General features: G+C 40.4%; 1 protein-coding gene across 9 annotated transcripts; it reads left to right on the forward strand.

Annotated features, from left to right (window-relative positions):
* The first annotated feature begins 8 nt into the window (after nt 1-8).
* On the forward strand, nt 9-16,002 carry BROX (BRO1 domain and CAAX motif containing). Of its 9 annotated transcripts, none has more exons than XM_075147164.1 (14): nt 193-321; nt 2,013-2,143; nt 2,934-3,040; nt 4,160-4,249; nt 4,569-4,665; nt 6,009-6,104; nt 6,769-6,841; nt 7,201-7,306; nt 7,860-7,949; nt 8,766-8,851; nt 10,169-10,250; nt 11,310-11,460; nt 12,903-13,062; nt 13,560-16,002. In XM_075147164.1, exons 2-14 carry the CDS (start codon nt 2,043-2,045, stop codon nt 13,644-13,646), a joined length of 1,326 nt encoding a protein of 441 aa, XP_075003265.1. In that variant the 5' UTR covers nt 193-321; nt 2,013-2,042; the 3' UTR covers nt 13,647-16,002. The 9 variants fall into 9 exon arrangements, with proteins under 9 accessions (XP_075003267.1, XP_075003268.1, XP_075003265.1 ...); XM_075147171.1 differs by having other exon boundaries at nt 229-318; nt 2,011-2,143; XM_075147170.1 differs by lacking the exon at nt 193-321 and adding an exon at nt 520-966.
* The last annotated feature ends 3,944 nt before the right edge of the window (nt 16,003-19,946 follow it).

The following is a 19,946-nucleotide window of genomic DNA, read 5'->3' on the forward strand; positions in this document are numbered from 1 at the left end:
GCCGGCCCAGCCCAACCCAGCCGCCGCGACAACCAAACGCGGCGAGCGCCTCCCGCCAGCGCCGCCCAGCGAGGTAGGCTGCGCCGGCCGCGCCCGCCCGCCCGCGCCATCGCTACCGAGGCGGCGTCGACCCGCGGCTGGGGGAGGAGCCGTGACTTCCGCCTCGGTATGTGTCATGGCGGCGGTCACGTGGCTCCTGAGGGAGCCCGCCCTCCCAGCTGGGTCTCGGCGGCAGCGCCCGGGCGGGGAACGCTCCGCTCCGCTCTCGCTCCTCCCCTCCGCTCCGCTCCCGGCTGTGCCGCCGCGGGAGCCCCCCCCCAGGTAAGCAGCAGCGCGGCAGGCGGGTCACCCGTTCGGGAGGGACGGTGCTGCCACTGGGCCGTGGGCCGCCATCCCCTCCTGCTCTCGCCTCTGTTTGTGGCGTTGAGGGGTCCCTACCGGGGGAGGGCTGCGGGGCCTGGCCGTGCCTCCGGCGGCACCCGGGAGGAGACCCCAGCCGCGGGGCTGGCGCCGGCGGCCCAGGGGCACCCGGCGCGGCGGGGGATAACCGGCGGGATCGATGCGGGCGATGACATCGGCTCTCCGGTGGTGCTGCCTGCGGCGGCGGATGTGTGACGCACCGCCGCGAGCCGGGGCAGGGCTGGGCGGAAGTGGCGGCGGGCCGTTACCGGGAGGGTCCTGGCGCTTGTGAGGGCCGCCGCTGTCCGGCTCGCTGGTGTCGGCGGGGCTCGGAGAGCCGGGCGGCACCGCAGCAACTGCTGCGAAAGGGGCCGCACGCCGGGGCGGCCGTCCGTCGGTGTGTGCCGCTGGCGGTGAAGCAGCGGCGCAGGCCTGAGGCGGTGGGCACCGGGCAGGTGCGGGGGTGAAGGCGGTTTGGACACGGAAGATCTCTGGTTAAGTGCCTGCCAAAGTGCCCCCTGCCTTGGGTGCGACTGAGCCGTGTGACAGCACCTCTCCTCTGTGCAGGTGGGTGAAGATGTCGTGATAGGTACTGTCATGATAGACAAGTCACCTGCTCGGTCAGGAAGACCTGGACGGTGGCAAGGGGTCGCTGCTTGGCAGATCTCCTTTTTTCAGCAAAGCTGCAGAGTGTTTTGTAATGATGAACTTAAGAGGTTCCAAAAGGATCATCAGATGGTGGAGGTCTTGGAGGGTCGCTAGTCCAATGTCCTGCTCAGAGCAGGGCCGGACCAGGTGGCTCAGGGCTGTATCCAGCGAGGTCTTGAAAACCTTGAGGATGGAGACCGCACAAGCTCTTTGGGCAACTTGTTCCTCAGTTTGACTGTCCTCACGGTGAAGAAGTTTCTCCTTGTATCCAGTACAGACCTCCCGTGTTTCAACGTGTGCCCATTATGTTTCATCCTCCCACCACGCACTGCTGTTGAAAACTTGTAAAAACATCTCTTTGGAGTGCTTGTGTTATATATGTTCTCTGAAATGGAGATAAAAGAGAAAAGATGGGCTGTTTTAGCTGTACTCTACCAAATTTCCAGGTCTTTTGTGTGTATGTAAATATATCCATGTTTTCAGCAAGGGTTACTGTGTAATCGCAGTTTCATCTGTATCAGTGGTGCCGCAAGAAAAGCTACTAATAGATTGACCAGACATAATATAATGACCTCAGTGAGTTGAGATATACCTGTAAATGACGTGGGAAATATTCAGCCTCATGCAGGAGGTAACAATTGTGGTTTTTTGAATAAGAAAGTATACAATAATATAGAACAAAGAAGGTTATAGCTTTTTGCCTTAGTTCAAATAGTTGCCTCAGAAAAAATACATATTTCAACAGAGTGAAATTCTCAAACCAAGCATGTGGATGATGAAGACAAAGCCTGTGAAAACTTAATGTTTCAAATGGGAAAAAAATCTAATTTCTTCTATGTAATTATATACAACTTCGCAAATTAATTTCTTTCCTAACTGTTTACATGTAGAATATATTTTTGTGTGCTGAGGGGCATGACAGCTGTACCTGTTCTTATAGCTATTCATTTCTTTCCACACGTTAGATTTGGCATAAACAACACTACAGAAAGAAAATGACCCACTGGTTTCATCGCAACCCTTTGAAGGCTACAGCTCCAGTTTCATTCAATTTTTATGGGGTAGCTACCACTCCAGCTGCAACAAAGGTTTGCAAGTAAGTGTACTTGTGATTAAATTCTCTCTATCTCTCACAGTTTGGAGGACATCCTTAAAAGTAATGGTTACTTTTCAATTTTTGAAGATGACTAGAAACCTGTAGGCTGGCAGACAATAAGACACTCATAACACTGAACATTTAGTTACAAAGAATGAATTATCCAGTTTTCAAGTCTCGGGAGTGTATAGCAAGGCCTATTATAATAATGCAGAGGCAAAAGACTAAACATTTCATTGTCTTTCTGATGACTGTGCATTCTTCTGCAAAAGATTACTTAAAGTAATCTCCATAAGTGAATAAGGCATGAATGTTTTATTGTAGATAGGAATATAATGAAAAGAGATCTCAACTTATTTTGCAGATCTATTCTTATCTCGTCATACGCTCATCCTGTTCTAATGTTGAAGAATGTTTCTGCTTGTTACTTCTCTTCCCTCCCCCTGCACTCAACCTCTTGGTACATAAAGGCATAGTTATTTTAGTTTGTGTTAGAACAATAGATTGATAATGAATACTGATTATCCATTGCTGTCGTCCAAAATGGATTGTACTTTAAACTAAAGAGTTGGTTGTGTGTATGCAGAGGGGAAAGGAAGATTCTTCTGTATTTATTGGTATCTTCCTCATAAAGTACCTTTTCTTGCCTTCAGATAGCTAAATCAAATACTTAGCTTCACTTTCTTAGCCAAAAGGGTGGTGGTATACATGGGTGGGTACTTTCTTAATAGTACATTTTTGGGTAGAATTTCTTAGGTTTATTTTTTCTTTTTTTCCCCCCTTCATACAGTGATTTGAGGTTATCTCGAACACGACTATTGGAGCTGTTTACAGACTCGAGTTGTAATCCAGAAATGATGAAGAATGCAACTGACTTGTACTTCTCACTCTTGCAAGGTAGGAACATTTATTAGCAATACTGCTAATACATCAAGAGGTATATAATTTGAGTTTTAATGACACTTCTCAGAATGTGTATCTTCTGTAAAGAAGCTTTGCACTTCTCAGGAAGGAAAGTATCTTAATGGGTTCTATGCTTGATATCAGTCATGGGTACTTGCCAGGCTCTTTTTACAAGTTTCAGTGTCCTTTGTGACCCTGCCAGTACTGAGTGTTGGCATTCCTGCCCTCTTGCTTTTAACCTCATTCTGCTTCCTGCTGGAGGAGAAAATGTTTATTTGTCTCTTAGATTGTGGTGAATTGCTCCTTAAGTATATATTGAGTCTATTAATTAGTTGATAGGAGTCGCTCTTCAGTGTAAACTTCTGGTTTGTCTAATGCTAGATGATAGACTTGTTGCAAGTTTACACTTCTGCTGCTCCTTGTCTTAGGTGTATATATAGGTGCTCATTAGCATAGTATCTACATTTTCAGTAGATGGTCACCTCTGATGATGCGTTCCCTTGAAACCTTCCTCCTGCCAATATTTTGGTAACTCTGTCTTAGCAGTCAGGTGCTCAGACAAGTTTGTTAGGACTGAGTTTTCAGGAATCAGCTGATTCTTGGAAACTGATCTTTCAGTCTGTGGGAAGTGAAGAAGCTCAAGTTGGTGTAGTTCCCTCAGTCCCTGGGAGGGTGTAACCTAATGTGACATTCTAGATAAAGGTAAGATAACAGTCTGTGTTGCTGCAGACAAGATTTGGAGAGTTTCTTCAGGAAAGCATCGTGCTTGGTCACTAAAATCTTCTGCATGTGAAAGGAACAAGTATTTTCTGTCTTTCAAAACATGTGACAGCACCTAGAGCTATAGCCCCAATAGCTGCTGTTGCAAGTCTTGAGTTCTGGAAGTCTGTAAGACCTGATCAGACTAAGGCCTGCCTTACTCCTCCTGAAAAATGCCTTGGGCCTGCATATGCTAGCATTTGAACATCCCGTAGCATGAGCTTCATCTCACTGACTGCTACTTTCTGGGCTGCTGGACATAAAGAACCAATTTCCTGTAGCCCTGGAGACAAAAGAGATGACGACTAGGTGAGTCCATGCTTACAAGCCCTTTTCCCTCTCCCTATCGAACAGGCAGCTTTTCCTGGAATTTCCCGATGTCCACTATGGTGGCAGGGACAGTCACTCACTCACCTCGAGCAGCTCCAGCTGTCCCATACCTGGGTCAGTCCAACTCCCAACTAGTCACCATACGGGACATGCAGACATCTGCAAGGTTTTCCTTGAGCAATCAAGACTCACAGGGTTGAATTTGTAACCTGCTGGGCAAGGAGTTTCTTTTAGTAGTCAGTTTGGTTTTTTCCACATCTTGTTCTCAAGATATTGAGGAATAAAAGCCTCAGGAAGTAATATGGGGTTTTGAGTGATACACCAAGAAACATTCCTTTAACTATACTGTATTCTCATTGATCCCCATTCTTTCATTACTTTTTTCAGTTTCTTACTTTGAGATTGCCTGTCGGTATATTTTTTTATTCTATAGGTTTTATACTTTCACTGGATGACTCTTCCCAAGAATGCAAGTTGAGATATATTCAGAATTTCAAGTGGACAGACACATTGCAAGGACAAGTTCCAAAGTATGTATGTTTTTATGATTACAGGGTATGCAGCTGTTTTCTTCTGGTCTGTTACGTATATGCACGTGTGCCAGCACAGGTGTGAAGAAAAACTGAAAAGTGTAGCAAAATGTTGAACACAAAGTAGTTTCCAAAAACTTGTTGGTTTGCATTTTTGATCATTGCTGTACTGTGTTAGGTGTTCTGAAGCATGTGTTGCCTTTATGTAAGGGCGTGGTAACGCATGGTAATGGTAGAAAGATCCATTGTGTCTTAGTTGTTCTACAAACTGTATCTACAGTTGGCTAGAGCAGTACAAAGAAGAACCTACAGAGTATTGCTGAATTGAATATGGTAACATAAATTACTACAGTTTAAAAGTTTTTTGTTTAGCACTATTGGCTGGCCAGTATCTTCTGACTTTTTTGAAATACAAATGTTGCTGAAGATCTGATTTTGTTCTTGGCCTCTGAAGCTCCTAGTACATGTACTCCTGGTACAAACAAACAAAGCTTCTGTTTTAAATAGGAATAGAGATCTGTAACTTTCTGGATTATTCAGTCATCTCTTGCTATTGTAGGTAATTGTGTTGTATAACCACGCTTAAAAATTTGTCAGGCTTTATCTAGAAGAAGTGCTCGACTTCCTCAAAGCTTTTATTCCCCTTGGAAGACAATTTGTTGATTAGGACTTTCTTCTGATTTTCTCATGGTCATACACACTTGTTCCTGTGCCAACATTATTCTTCCCACTCCCACACCTTTCTTTTTAAAGATTACTACTTCCTAAGCTATGCTGAGCTTGTGATTGCAAGTTCACTCTTTTCAAAGACCATGTTATTAGCTTCTGAAATTTCCTGCTATTTGCACATGCTGTTTGGCTGCAGTTACATAAATACTTGCAATAACATTCACTTGAGGGAGATGTAATAGACTCTGACTTATTAGCTTAGCAGCTAAAACTTTAAAGTAGACATTCCAGAGCAAGGCTTTCCACAAAATGTGCAATTTAAAAAAAAAAAAAAAAGATGGAAAAATGTCAGCCACACCCAAAGCTAAACAAATCTCAAGATACTGTTTTAAAATAAAAGTTCCCAAATGAAGGGTAGGCATCTCAATGTGGGAAATTATAATTATTAGCTCTTAAAGGGAATAAGTAAAAATTGAAGTCTCGCTTGGGTAGTTCAGCAAGTAGAAGGTTCTGAATTGGAAATTGTTGACTTCTTAAATGAAAAATATTTTATGGAGAGAAATGTTGACTTATGCTATGTGAACTATCAGCAGAAGAGAGCTTGTCAGAACAAAATGGAAAGCATTAAATTGTGTGGGGCTTTGTTTGAGGGGTTTTTGTCTGCTTTTCTTTAGTGCCCAGCAGGATGCAGTGTTTGAACTGGTTTCCATGGGATTTAATGTAGCTCTGTGGTACACAAAATATGCATCAAGACTCGCTGGAAAAGAAGAGTAAGTGTTTTTCTTTTCTTAGTAATTCCATTACAGCAATATTCCACCAAAAAATTTAGCAGGTTCTGAGTTTTGACTGCTGCAACGCATGTTCAGCTGAGACAGTAGGAGTTCAAGGAGGCAATTGGCCTTCATTCATGTGCTGTAATGTCCAAGTGCATTTCAGTCCCTTCTTGCATCTGTGAAAAAAGTGTACTGGTACCATGTGACCGTGGTATAGAGAAAGTGTCAGTTGTGAATAAACCCTTCATCAGTCCTGCTCTAAATGTCCAGGTACAAAATTGAGATTCTCAAAATCACAGCTCTGCTGACTTCTAGCCCTACAGATTTTTAAACCTTTGGCTTTTAACACCAAGGCTACCTTTTGTTTGAAAGTCATTACAAGGTCTTATGTTTCTTTTTTCAAATGAGTTTTATTTGATTATTTAATGATTGGACGCTGTAAGAAACTTCTTTACTGTGAGGGTAGCACAGCAGTGGGACAGGTTACTTAGAGAGTTAGTGGACTCTCCATTCTTGAAAGATTCAAGATTCATCTACACAAAGCCATAACTGACCTGATCTACTGTTGTCGATAGTCCTGCTCCAAAGCAGGAGGTGGGACTAAATGACACCTAGAGGTCCCTTCTAACTAAAATTTCATTGATTCGTTCTATATTCTTAGTATAACAGAAGATGAAGCAAAAGACGTTCACAGAAGCCTGAAGATAGCAGCTGGGATTTTTAAACACTTGAAGGTAGAAAAACTGTCTTTGCTGTCCGTTCTTTAAGTTGTCTCCAAGTACTTGACTTTTTGTCTTAGAAAAGCCTTTGCTTTTCTGATGAGGTTACAGAATAAACAAATACCTCAGACTATCTGAATGATACAGGAAAAAGAAGGGTATTAATGTTTTGCTACTACTCAATCCCTGCTACTCTTTCCCAATGGCAGTGGAAGAGTTACCAGTCTGCCTGCCCAGTAGCACATGCAGCAGTGCAGCTGGCCTTCTTGGGACCTTCACTCAGTGTCCCATCCATTTAGGAATAAGGGACTTGCTTTGCATTGGCAGCAGTGGTATTAAGCCTAAACTAACTTTGAGACTTGCTTTGTACTTAGGAAAGTCATATTCCAAAATTGATTACACCTGTAGAAAAGGGAAGAGATTTAGAAGCTCGACTTATAGACTCTTACATCATACAGTGCCAAGCTGAAGCTCAAGAAGGTATCTTCAAATATACATGTTTGTTGGGGATGGGAAATGACAGTCTGTGTGGGTTTCTTTGATGTCTCTTGAAGCCTGCTTGGCAGCAATGCTAGTTTTTTCTTCTCCTGAAGTACTGTGGCTTAGTGGGATGGGTTGCTTTTAAAGAAACTTAAGTTACTGTTATAGGAGGAAAATGCCAAAAATCAGTCTGATATTACAAATTTAACCACTTTGGAAGAACTTGTGTGTGACATTCCTCCCCTCTTCTTTTTTCCTGTCATGCAGTCTCTTCACCACCATGCTTGCCTAACATAAATTCCCAGTTTCTTTACTTTAAAATATTTGCAGCTTCTGTTTACTAGCTAGTCTTCAGACTAACCTTCCTCCAGCTTTTCTATTAATTTGGAATCGTTCTATCCAAGAAACAATCCGCCTTTATTCGGCAGTTTGCTTGACTGCACAATACTTGTTTTCTGCTCATGCAGAGGTTTTAGAATGCTAAATGCCTCTGGTGATTTGATGTGACATTTTCAATTAAACTTTAATACTGTGGTGTGGAATTTTTTTTCAGTCACAATTGCTCGGGCTATTGAGCTGAAACACAATCCAGGACTAATAGCTGCTCTTGCTTATGAAACAGCTAACTTCTACCAAAAAGCTGGTAAGTGTCTTGTTTTGTATCCTTAGTGACCTGGTTTATGCATTCTTGCCAGCAGACATACTTCACCCGCCCGTCAGTTGCAATATTAACACTGTTTCTCAGTGGATATGCTTTGTATATTTAGCTTCTACTTAGCGCATTTAAGGCTTCAGTTGTCACTGTAACAGATATATTTTGATAAGGCCTTTTGTTTTTGTGGGAATCTTTTTCTGTAGCTAATGTTAGTAGGAAACGTTAGTGAGGGGAGACAGAAGAGAGAGTAATGTCTTGAGAATATGTAAGAGCAGCAAACACATGGCTAGGTGTAAATGGAGTGTGTTTCAACTGCCTTTGGGCAGCAGATTAAGATGCAGACCGTAAAGTGTGTAGTGGGTTAATTATGTACATCCTTCCAGAGGAGTAAGCTGATCTGTGGGCTTGCTGAGGCAAGTGGGAAAAGTGCAAAAATATGGGAGTCAATGTAAGAGATGGAATATTGTAACATACGTAGGCTTTTATAGGTCACTACTTGAAATTAAACTAGGAAAAAGCTTTGAAATGCTGCCTAAAAATACTTAGGAAAATTAGTCTTCCAAACTTAGTGGACAGCGATTTCAAGGATTCTAGGGACAACTGCATGGTAGCTCAATAAACTGCATATTTTTCTTTTTTCTCATAGTTTCTCTGTGCCTTTGCAGGATTAATTTATGTCACTTGTTTCTGGCTACTTTATAGTTAAAATCTATTGCTAACTTTAAGAATTCTGGTCTTTGAGTATGTGTGGAATTTTTCTTTTTGGAAATGTCTTGAAGAATAACTTTACATATGTGTTCACAGATCAAGCATTATCCAGTTTGGATCCAGCCTATGCAGGTAAATGGAGGAAGTACTTAAACTTGAAGAGCTGTTTCTATATGGCCTATGTAAGTATTTTGGTTGACGTCAGTCACAGTTTTTAATGTTGTCTAAGGGCTGGATAGGGAATGGGGGCTAAGTATTGCCTTGACTTTCTTTCCATGCTGTGAAGAGACTGTGCAGTGTCAGTGGCATTTGAAATGTTTTTCTTAAGCCAAGTGAAATTACTGCAGTATGGAATTTATTGTGATCACGTATCAAGTGAAGCAATTCAGGGTGAGCATAATACTTGTCTTCCATTATCTGCATCACAGTCTCATTCTAGGTGTAATTCAGAGCTGATCATCTTTTTGAAGGCCCTGAATGAAACTGCATCAAATAATGTTAGGTACTATTCCAAGTGCTGTCCCTTTTTGCGTGACTGATCTCTTAGCAAGTGCAGTGGCACTCTTGGGATCATCAGCTGCTCGATTTACTGTTTATTTCTTGTAGCCTGCCACAGCCTCTCATCTGGCTCTTTCATACTGCAAAAAAGGCCTAAACTAAGCAGTTAACACCATTGTCGTTCTCTTATCTTAAACCTGTAGCTAAAAGCTGCTTGCCTTATTAGCAAGTTTGAGAGGTGAGGGAGGGTCAGAGCTGTGGTACTTTCTCTCTTTTTTTTAACTTGTGTAATATGGGCAATGGTAGATTTAGATAACACTTGCTATACTGTGAGAACAGACATTAAAGGAAGATATGCAAGGTAGGCATTAGTTCATGGGATTGTTCCTTTACCTATAGTATTTAGTATTTAAACTCAGCGACTCCTGGTAATAGAAGAGAGGCCATTCAGTTCTCACTGGAATACAGTACTATCTTCAAACATAATTGTGAAGGAATGGGACTTTTTGGGGTGGAAAAGTTATTTGGACTATGGCAAAATATCTGAAGCGGCCGAAAGCCTCATCTCTTCTGCATTCAGTGATGTTTGTTGCTGATTCGGTTTTTGAGTTCGGGTAGTTTTAGGTTTTAGAGTCTTTGCTTTGTAAACTTGACTGGGGTTCATCCTCATTCTGTGATGGGGCTTAATGCTGCACATTGATACAGTGAGAGAGAGAGGTTTGAATTAGACTATATATTAGTGCTTTTGGTAAAACAGTCTTCATGAAGCTCCAAGTTACTCTTGGCTAGACTTGAGACAGCTTGCTTCATACCTACTTAATGGTTTTCGTGTTGAACTGCATTGTTCGGTGAATGCTGCTTTGACTTGCATTCCCAAATTGTCAGCTACCTGCAGGGAATGGCAGCTTCAAAGAGATGCGACTGATGTAAGGAAGAGCAGAAGTGAATTGGTGCAGGAAGTGCCCAGTGATGTTGGTAATGGTTTTGTCCTCTCCCATTAGGCATACTGTTACCATGGTCAAACTTTATTGGCAAGTGATAAATGCGGGGAAGCAATCAGATCTCTGCAGGAATCAGAAAAATGTAAGTGTGATTGAGACTGGATTACAGGGTCTGGTGATGACATGCCTGTTTTATTTTGCCTCCTGTGTTTATTTGGTCTCCCGTAAACTTAAGATTTTATCTGTCACCTGATGAAAATCCAGCACACTTTTGAGTAGAGACAGTATATTCTTTTTTTGTCATACCAAAGACTGTCTTTCATAACAGTACTGCAGAAAATTTCATCTTCACTTCTCAGCCTGTTAAAGTCTGGCTTTGAACTGCCTGCAATACAGTGTAAAAATCAATTGTCTGGTCATTACATTTTCTGATTTGGATGTTAAGTTACTGCAGCCTTTTCTGTTTTGGAGCTTGCTCTGTCTTACATTAAATAGTAAATCTAGACCATGTTTGTTTGTTTGTTTTTAAACGGCTTTCAGTAATTTACTTCATTTCTATTCATTTGAAAGGTAGATTAAGAGAAGCTTGCAGTAGTTCAGGGTCTTCTGCCTATCCTTATCTCTTCAAAGCTATTGCTACATCAACGGCCTGCACTGCATAACTTTACCACAACGTGTAAAAAATGCTCAAATCATCAAATTGGAAACTTTTAACATTAATTTTAAAAATAAATAAAAGGAATTTATTAAGAAAAACTAAGTTGGATTACTTGCAGTAAAACAAATACTGTGGTTTTTAGTGTGCCTGCTGTTCAGAGAAGAGTGCTTCTTTTCCCACTCCATATTAAGTGTTGTTTATTTTTGGGCATCAACTCTGCATGGACACCTTCATATCCACTCTTTTTCCCTACCATGTGGTGCTATTCTTAGGCTTACTGTTGCATTTTGCCCCACACGTAAGAATGCTTTCTTGCATCTTCCCTACACAAAAAGCTGTCTTTTTTTTTTTTTTTCTGTTCCTAGTCACTTTTGCAGTAAATCTTGTCTGGAAGTGCTGCCTTTGAGCTAGTTTATTTTTGTTTCTAAGAAGCAAGAAGCCTGAATGGATTCTGGTATCTCCTAAAACTGAAGCACTGTAGATCAGAACCATGATTTAATAGACTCGTGTAAATGATTTTTATTACATTTCTTCCTTGCAAAGTTTTTGCCAAGGCTGAAGCATTGTGCAAAGAATATGGAGAAACCAGAGGACCCGGGACTACTGCCAAACCTTCTGGACATCTCTTCTTTAGGAAATTAGGAAGTTTGATTAAGAACACACTAGAAAAATGCCAGAGAGAGAATGGATTCATGTAAGTAATTCTTGGTTGGTACAGTACTCTATATGAACTGTTAATACCTCATTTGCTTTTATTTCCAGATGGGATGGTAAATTTTACTCTCCAGTTCTTATGTTCATTTTGGCCATGGTATGTAACTTACAGAATTGCAAATTTCTCTTTGATTTTCTCATAGCAGATTTGCTATGGGTCTATGCTATCGCTCTCTCCATTTTCTATCCCAGTTTGGCCGAGTAGGTTGGACTGACATGCTGGAGAAGTTAAGCAGTTTTCTTCCTTCATTCCTCAGCCACTTTGTTCCTTTTCCTTCTGCACAAGAGAAAGTCCTGCAGAGGTTGCTGTGTTGCTCTAATGCGCTCTTCCCAGCTGCTGGGATCTAGTAGGCAAAAGAGGACAGAGGGGAAATGGAGAAGACTGGTAGCTGATTCTGCTTTGCTAGCAGGGAAGTCAAAACACAGTCATGCTTTCAGTGAAGAATATGCTTAGGGTGCTAGGAGCTTTACCAGTCTAAGTATAATTAATATTGTGAATAAGGCTTGCTGTTAGTTAATGCCCCTTCCAAAAAGAGTTTGGAAGCAGTTTAAAATAGCAAGATTAGTTTGGCTTTAGAATTCTTTTGCTCATTTCTTTCTCCCCTCCCCTCCTCTTATGACTGAGTATTCCATAATAGGTTTGTTATTTCCTTTTTATGATATTTAAAGACCTGCATAATAGGGGAATTGACTAAACAGAAAGGATTGTCAAGCACATCAAGCTGAACAGCAAATAGGAAAAGAAATTCTCTGCTCTGCTTTGGTTCCAATAACCGTTGTCATAGCTTACAACACCAGCATACAGGAGATTTCAACAAATCCATGTCCCTCTAGAAACAAACTTTGAAAGAGAAACCAGATAGCCAGTGACTGTTTTGGGAGATGTGCCTGCCACAGAGCTCTGCTGCAGCGCAGGAAGTAAGGTAGCGTGTGTCAGTATTTGTCAGTTTTCAGCTCTTGTTGGTTTGCCGAGGGTAGATTTATACCCTCGTTCAGGCTCTGTGTTGTAGCAAGTCTTTGTGGGTGTTGCAGTGTCGTTGCTATTATGCACTGTGGCACATTAAGACTGATTTAGGAAAAGAACTGTCCTCTTCATCTTTCTGGGGAAGTATTTTAAATCCTCGTTTGGATTTTGAAGGTCCTTTTGGACAAAAGGTGCTCTTCTCATTGAAGTGCTAGGCATAGTGGTTATCAAGTAGGAAAAAACCCACCTAGCTATTAGGGGATGAATACCAAGAAGGAATTGCTTTTGTTCTTGTGAATCTTGCTGACAGAATGCATGTTGGACAGTACCTTAATGAAACGGAAGAGAGCAGCAATGATTGCCTCTGTAAAACCCAGATTGTTTTTCTTTAGAATTGCAAACGAGACTTGCAGAGATAGTGCATTGTGTTTTAAATATATTGCTGTATTCTATTACAGCTATTTTCAGAAGGTGCCAGCAGAGGCTCCCCAGCTGGAACTGAAAGCAAACTATGGCTTAGTAGAGCCTGTTCCTTTTGAATTTCCTGCTCTGAACGCACACTGGACTCCTGAAACGCTTGCAGCATTTGATCTCACCAAGAGGCCAAAGGATGACGCTGTAAGATAATCTTATGTACTGTTCTTTCCCGTTAGCTTTATTCTGTGTATAATACAGAGTTACTGTTTTGCTCTTCTGTAATGCTCCCCAGCTCAGTGCAGGACGTAGACACAAGGCTACCACCTGAGCTCACATTTCCGCTGTGGAACGAGGCAAGTCAGTTAACCTCTCTGCCACACTGTCAGCATCTGGAAATTAGGAGTAATTTTTTTCTAAGTGCTGAATAGGAGGAAATTCTTTAATGTGTATAAGATGCTGAAATGTTACAGGAGTGAATGCTATAGAAAGATTCTTTTTTAGAAAAGGATTCATTTAAGGATGCTGAAATAGAGAATATTTGGCTTGCCCCCCTTGCTTGAGGCTCACTCAAAGCCTTCAGCCTTGAAAAGAAAGGGGACTGTTAGATTAGAATATGTAAAGTTAGCCATGCATAAATACTGTGCAGACACAGTGGGTTGTACTTGTGGTATTTAATTTTTTTTTCTTCTTGTTTGCAGGCTAAACCAAAACCAGATGAAGAAGTAAAACCTCTGAAGGAACCAGATATAAAGCCTCAAAAAGACAGTGGATGCCAGATTTCTTAAGTGCCACAAGTGCTTTGAATTCACTTTAAAACTGTATTAACTGGACTCTGGGGCTTTAGTTCTGATCTTCCTTTTTCTGATTCTTCTTTTTTAATTTAGAAGACTAATGTAATTTACTTTTGTTAGTATGCATCTATCTTGCTTGAGAATGTGGTGGATTTCTAGGAGTTTATTTATATCTGACTTATTTTTGGTTTTAGTGGGATATCATAGAATGAGTGGGCTTAAATGTTCCTATTGTGCCTCTAGAGAGTTTCATTTTGTGGGTTTAGTTTCTACCCACAAATAGCAAAGGAAGTATCAGGATTGTAACACTTGAGGATTTTTCCATTAAATTATATGCTATATAATGTCAAATTCTGCAAACAAAAGTTTGCATGAACAGTTATATTTATTCAGGTTTTGTCATTCAGGCTTAACACCCTGTTGTGTTCTGATTCACTTAATTGTAGCGAGCAAAGAAAATCTGGGTTTGGTTTGTAACACCCCTATGGTATTTCACGGGACTTTCACAGAACTTGGAAAACCTTAAGTTCTGCATAACTGGAGCACAATTTATATTCTTCTGAAACGATTAGTCTCTGTTCTTTCCTCTGTAGATTAGGGTTCTTGTATCAGAATTTGTAGTAAGGTACTTTAGCTTGTCTGTCCTTAAATTAAAATCCTTTAGTATCAAAGTGTATATGTAAGTGATGCAGCAAGTAATATGAAAGTGCTTAAAAGTAATGCATCACGGTGTCATTCATTCGAAGTTTTTGAATCTTGAAAGATTTGGTAAGTTTGAAAGCTGCAGACAGTTAAAATCTCTTGGCACTAGAAAAGCTCCATTTGAATTTGTGAAGTTGTCATGCATAAGATAATGGAATTGTAACTAAGACGCTGTGTTTCCATCTGTGTAGTGTCTATAAGAAGCTGTTAGGAGGACAGGGAGGAAAGATGAGCTGGAGAGCTGATGGCACAACTGGGAAACCAAGCTCTAGATTTCCTTTATGCCATATGTAAACAGTGCTATTTCTCACTTTTGCAGTATTGCACTGAAATCAGTTCCTTATGAAGAGAACTTGCCAAAAGCCAAGCCCAGTCAAGACTGAGAAAGAAAGTATTTTGTAGAACTTGCTTCTTCCATTCTGCCTACTGTGGAAAATGTGGTAACATTCTTTAGTGCTGAGCACTCCAAAACACCCATGTCAACAAAAACATAGCTTTCTGATTTGCTGCAAATGCAAAAGAATGTGATGCATGTGTTGAAGTGATGGCCTTGCAGTCTCTAGGTAGCGGTTGCTGCACTTCACTTTACCTGAGAAAGAAACTGAACAGCCTGAAAATGTTCCCGTTTCAACAAAACATGATGGCATATGCACTTACCATGACGTATACTGTAAACACATTCCTCACTTTGTACTGTTTGGATTGGTTCATCTTCCACTGTGGTGTAATTCAGTGCTTCTGTTTGAAATCTTTCATGGGACTTAGAGTAACTTAGCTTAGAGGGCAGGTGCGTAGCTCCTTGAAGGCCTGTGGAACAAAAGCTGTTGAGGAGGTTAATAGGAAACTCGAGACTCTTCCTGAGATACTGGACCAAACTACAGAATTCATTGCTGCAAAAGGCAAAGAGGATCTTAATGTTGGCTGTCATGGGTGAATCAAAGGCAGAACTCATTGCTTCCGGTGACGGATTTTGCTTTCAGCCAGTTTTGCACACAAAAATAAGTGTAAAATCAGCTGATTTGCTTTGGAAGAAGTTTCTGTTCTGCAAGGGCTTAGGTGGGTAGAGGGTAATAAGTATTAAGGGTAATAAGAAGAATTTATATCTAAAATTGGTCCATTTCTCCTGATGCTGCACAGGGGCCTTTATGAAGAGTTACTCACATCTCATAACTTCAGCTCATAACTTGATCAGCTGACTTTTAGACTTGTTGCATTATTAAAAGACCAGCTTAGGTTTTGCCAGAATGGAGTGTGGAGCTACTTTGCCTATGCAGATTTTAATTCTCCTAAAAACTGATCACACCTGTAGCCATCTACATTTGCTTAGCCTGCCGCCTTTAAGGATCAATATGCAGTTAACTCAGTTTCATAATCAGGATTTTTTTAATTACTCATTGTTTTTTCAGATGACTGTGTGTGTTAATACGTGCATGTCCCAACCTAATTAATTTTCTTTCTGTGCAGACTAGATTCCATTCTCCCTCCTCCCCTCATTTTCCCTTCTGTCTGCTCCACACTGAGGCACAGACTTACCCTTGTTCGCTAATGCATGTGTAGGTGCTGGGACTCATTTCCAATGAGGCTTTTGCCCATGGGTGTATTTCAGTATATGAATATCTTAAAATAAAATGAACAGAACATGACTAAATCATTCCCAAACAACTTCTTAGGAAAGATTATTTTATGGACTTGCAATTCTTAATTCTTTGGATGCTTTCTTAAACTGAATGGTTTGTTTGAATCAAGTTCACTGTAAATAGTTTGGGGCATAACCATGTGGATTGTGTCAGATTATGGCATTTCTTAAGGCTAGCTGTGTAACCTCTTAATCCATAGCTGTTTCAGTAAATATGATGTAGTAGTTTAAAAATAGACTAATGGAACAAACTAATTCACTTAACATGTGTTGCTTTTCAAGACAAACTTTGTTTACTTGTAGTTAAAATTCTGCGGCAAACACTGGATAGTTTTTCCCGAAAATAAGAAACTAGAGACTGTTTAGTTTGCAAAATATAGAGAGCTGCAAGTCAACGACCAGTTTTCTCTTTGGTTTTGTTGGGTAGTAGTAAGAATTATTGTAAATAATATGTAGATTAACTGTCGAATAGGCTTAAGAATATGGATTAATTGACTGGGAGTTTCAGTTAATCTGGAAAGCTAGCAGCCACATTCCTTCTATTATGATTTCCGTTAGTAATTTTTAAGAATGAGGTATTTTGAATGGTGACTTTTTAATACTCTAATGCTGCAAGAGCCTGTTTTTGTGGTCTCTGTCTGGTTTTAGAGGCTGTCACGGCTAAACCTGCAAATCTTGTTGGTGTAAATAGTCTTTAAAAATTTGTGCCCAGTCTGAACTAGGACAAAACTGCAGCTAAGTAAAATATGGAGTGCTGGGCCCTGTATTTTGTGCTTTTAAAAATGCAGTGATTGTCTTTAATCTACTATAAAAAAAAACATTAAGCTTTTTGTAAAATTTCTATTTAAATACCTTCCTCCATGTATTTAAATACACTTCCTCCATGTTTCGTGTTCCTGAGTTTACAGTAGTTAATCTCCATCTGGTATGTGACACTCCTAGAACTGAGGGACTAAATTTGGCCCTTGGATGCTGATATCTGCCTCCCACTGGATTCGGTAGAGGAGTTTTGCCTGTCAGCCTAAGGATGACGTTTGGTCACTTAAATGTTCAGCATGAATACGTGGTGCGCCTGTAATGATGGTATTGGTTCATAGTATAAGCAAGGAACAGATCCCTGTATCTGTGTAGAATATAGCCAGCTTTGCACTTCAGAGATTTCTGATCTTGCCATTTCGGTACAATACAATGTAGTTGTAAATACTCCTTCCTGTCATTTTAATTTTGTTGCACTGATTTCAGTACTGTGCTATTGGTAAGATTTTTATGGGAAACATTACTAAAATGTATTTTTAATTGTGTATAAAATAAACTCATGAAGCATATCTCTACCTTTAGAATTGGGGGAACATGAGAGGAGGCAGTAATTCATTTGCTTTCCATGTCAATTCAGAGAAATAAAAAGTTTCTGTCAGTTGGCTGCAGGATGATACATTTTATCCCATCCCTGCGCCTAGTATCTAAACCGAAGTTTCAGCATTAACATAAATCCTGGTTTGTTTTTTTTGCCTTTTTTTTCCCCTAACTGGCCCAGTTGAGTGAGGAATAAAGCACAGCGAGTATGACTGGCATGGAAAAGCCCCTGTAGTGGTACCTGTCTCTAGATTTTAAGTGCAGCATAATGGCCTTTCCACAATAACCTTTGGATTCGCTCAGATCTTTCCCCGCTGGTGATGCTTTCAAATTCAACAAATGACACATGGTAACTGAGAGGGGCCTTGATCAGCTTTTTATGTCGGAAGGCCGACCTCCTTTGGTGTTGGTGCCTTCATGGATTACAACCTTCCTGAAGCCATCCTGTACTCTGAGTAATCAAACTTCAATGGAATCAGCCCTGATGAGACTGACTGAGCAGCCTTATTTTGTGAAGACAGTCACCATGCAATCTTAAGCTTCATAGTTTGAAAATTTGTATATAACCATGAATTTCAGAATACGATTTAAAATAAACAATCTTAATGTATCAGTTTTTGTTTCATCATTTACAATTTTAAGTATAGGAGCAAGAAAAAGAGTCTCTCTTGAATGTTACTTTCTCCAATTTAAAGCAAATGTAATAATTATAGAGAATACTTTATCCTTTCAGTATGCCCAAAGGAGGACTTAAATGAGAAAGATAGTTACATGAATTGGGTGCGTATGGAAGTAGTAGCTACAATGAAGCACTTCAGGGTGTGGGGCAAGAAGAGAGGAGGTGGAATTTCCAAACTTATCTTAAAAAAAAAAAAGTAATTGGGTATGATTTTGTATGCCTATACAAAATCCTAAATATTGCAAAGGTCTGTGACATTGTAGGATATTCTATATACTATGTGAAGGGGTTATTTGTGCAGGTTCCTGGCCGCTTCTCTACATTGCCAGCAGGTGGCAAGCAGATTTGTAGGAAACGTGGTTTTTCATTTTCAGAGGTGTGGTTGGCTCTTTCAATTTTTAGTGTAAATACACACTAACGCCTTTTAGCCCCTCAGGCTTTAGCACAGTTTCTAGGAAAAAAAAAATAGCCTCTGTTGGACTCCGATGTCTATTTCCTTCTGAAATAAATCTTTTTCCCTCAACAAGGTACTTTGAATAAACCTACAGAAAAGGTGTTTTCATTCATGCATGTTGTGACTTCAGTAAAAGTATCTATAACTGGTCCTATAATATTTTTCCTCCTTCCTAGTGATTTAAAGGATTTCAATTTCTATGTAGTCCTTAGAGAATAAGAATTGTTTGGCTGTCTAAAACTATCTTCTACTTAATTTTGATAATATCAAATAATGTTATAGGAATGTGAAGACTGGACTGTTTTGAGCATAGCGCTGGGAATTTGGCAATGTCCTGGATATCAACTTTAAGACAAACCTTCCTCCCCAAGTTAGAACCTAAAATTTTTCTACTTTACAGGGGTTTTTTTTGTCTGACATCAGTTTCATCCATTCAACCAGGGAGCCAACCAAACAGGTCGTTACATTTGGAGAGTGCTCATAATTTTAGCATGTAGTTGCTGGACTGGGTTTTTGTTTTCCTTTCCTCCATAAAGAAAGTAATCTTTTCAGCAGCAGTCTCTGCTGAAACAGATTAACTCTGAAACTGATTTCCAAGTCACAGAAGGTTGCTGGTTTGTGTTGGGAACTCCTGAAGACCCACAATTTCTTTCATGTTGGCTTGAAAACAGCTGATGAGTTCTTCAGACTTCAGAAGCTGAGCAGCTCCTTGCATGTGAAAGACCTATCTTACTGCGTGCTTTTCCTAGTGCCTTGCAGGCTGCTTTTCATGCCTACTTCTAAGTGACAGGGAAAAAAACCTAGATTTCTATGCTTTATTGCTTTCCTTATTTTCTTGCACGCTTGAGTAAGAAGTGAAATAACCACCAATGATGCTTATAGCTTGGGATAAAGTGGATGAGTGGACAGTTCAAACCATAAAACTGCCTTTTCAGATTATATATAGATGTCTACACATTGCTTGTTTCTGTTCATATTTGGAAATTTTCCGTTGAAGCCATAACAAATAGAGACTTGGCTTTATGAAAATGAAAACTGAGATTCTGGTGGGCATCTGAGTGGCAAGTCCTATACTCATTTGTTTTCAATAGCTTTGGAAAATGCAAGGCTGAATGTTTTTATCCTGGGCTGGATGTTGTAGGAAAAGTCTGCAGGATTTTTCTCTAAACTGTGACTTCAGATCAGATCAAGGCTGATGGGAAGCCTAAATAAATCATTCATCTCCTGTGTTTGTGACTAGGGGATTCATGTCATGTAGGCTGATGATTTTGGTCAGATTTCTAACTTGATCACAAATCTTACACCGCAGTACTTTTTCCTGAGACTGAAGCAAGTTGGCATTCTTGCATTTTTTGTTGTGTGCTTGGTGTGGGAAATCCTCTGACAGCACAGACTGACTTTCTTAAATTATTTGCCTTTTTAAAACATAGCAAATCTTACAGTTTTCGCCTAGTTCTCGTGGGCAGCTGT

The sequence above is a fragment of the Calonectris borealis genome, chromosome 3 (genome assembly GCF_964195595.1).
Source record: "Calonectris borealis chromosome 3, bCalBor7.hap1.2, whole genome shotgun sequence".
In the NCBI taxonomy this organism is placed as follows: Eukaryota; Metazoa; Chordata; class Aves; order Procellariiformes; family Procellariidae; genus Calonectris; species Calonectris borealis.

Excerpts from the sequence above, each read along its gene's own strand:
- BROX (XM_075147166.1), top strand. The coding sequence starts at position 169 with ATGTGTCATGGCGGCGGTCACGTGGCTCCTGAGGGAGCCCGCCCTCCC. Across the intron at positions 2,144-2,933 it reads GCTGCAACAAAGGTTTGCAA|TGATTTGAGGTTATCTCGAA; the intron begins GTAAGTGTACTT and ends CCCTTCATACAG. Across the intron at positions 4,666-6,008 it reads TTGCAAGGACAAGTTCCAAA|TGCCCAGCAGGATGCAGTGT; the intron begins GTATGTATGTTT and ends GCTTTTCTTTAG.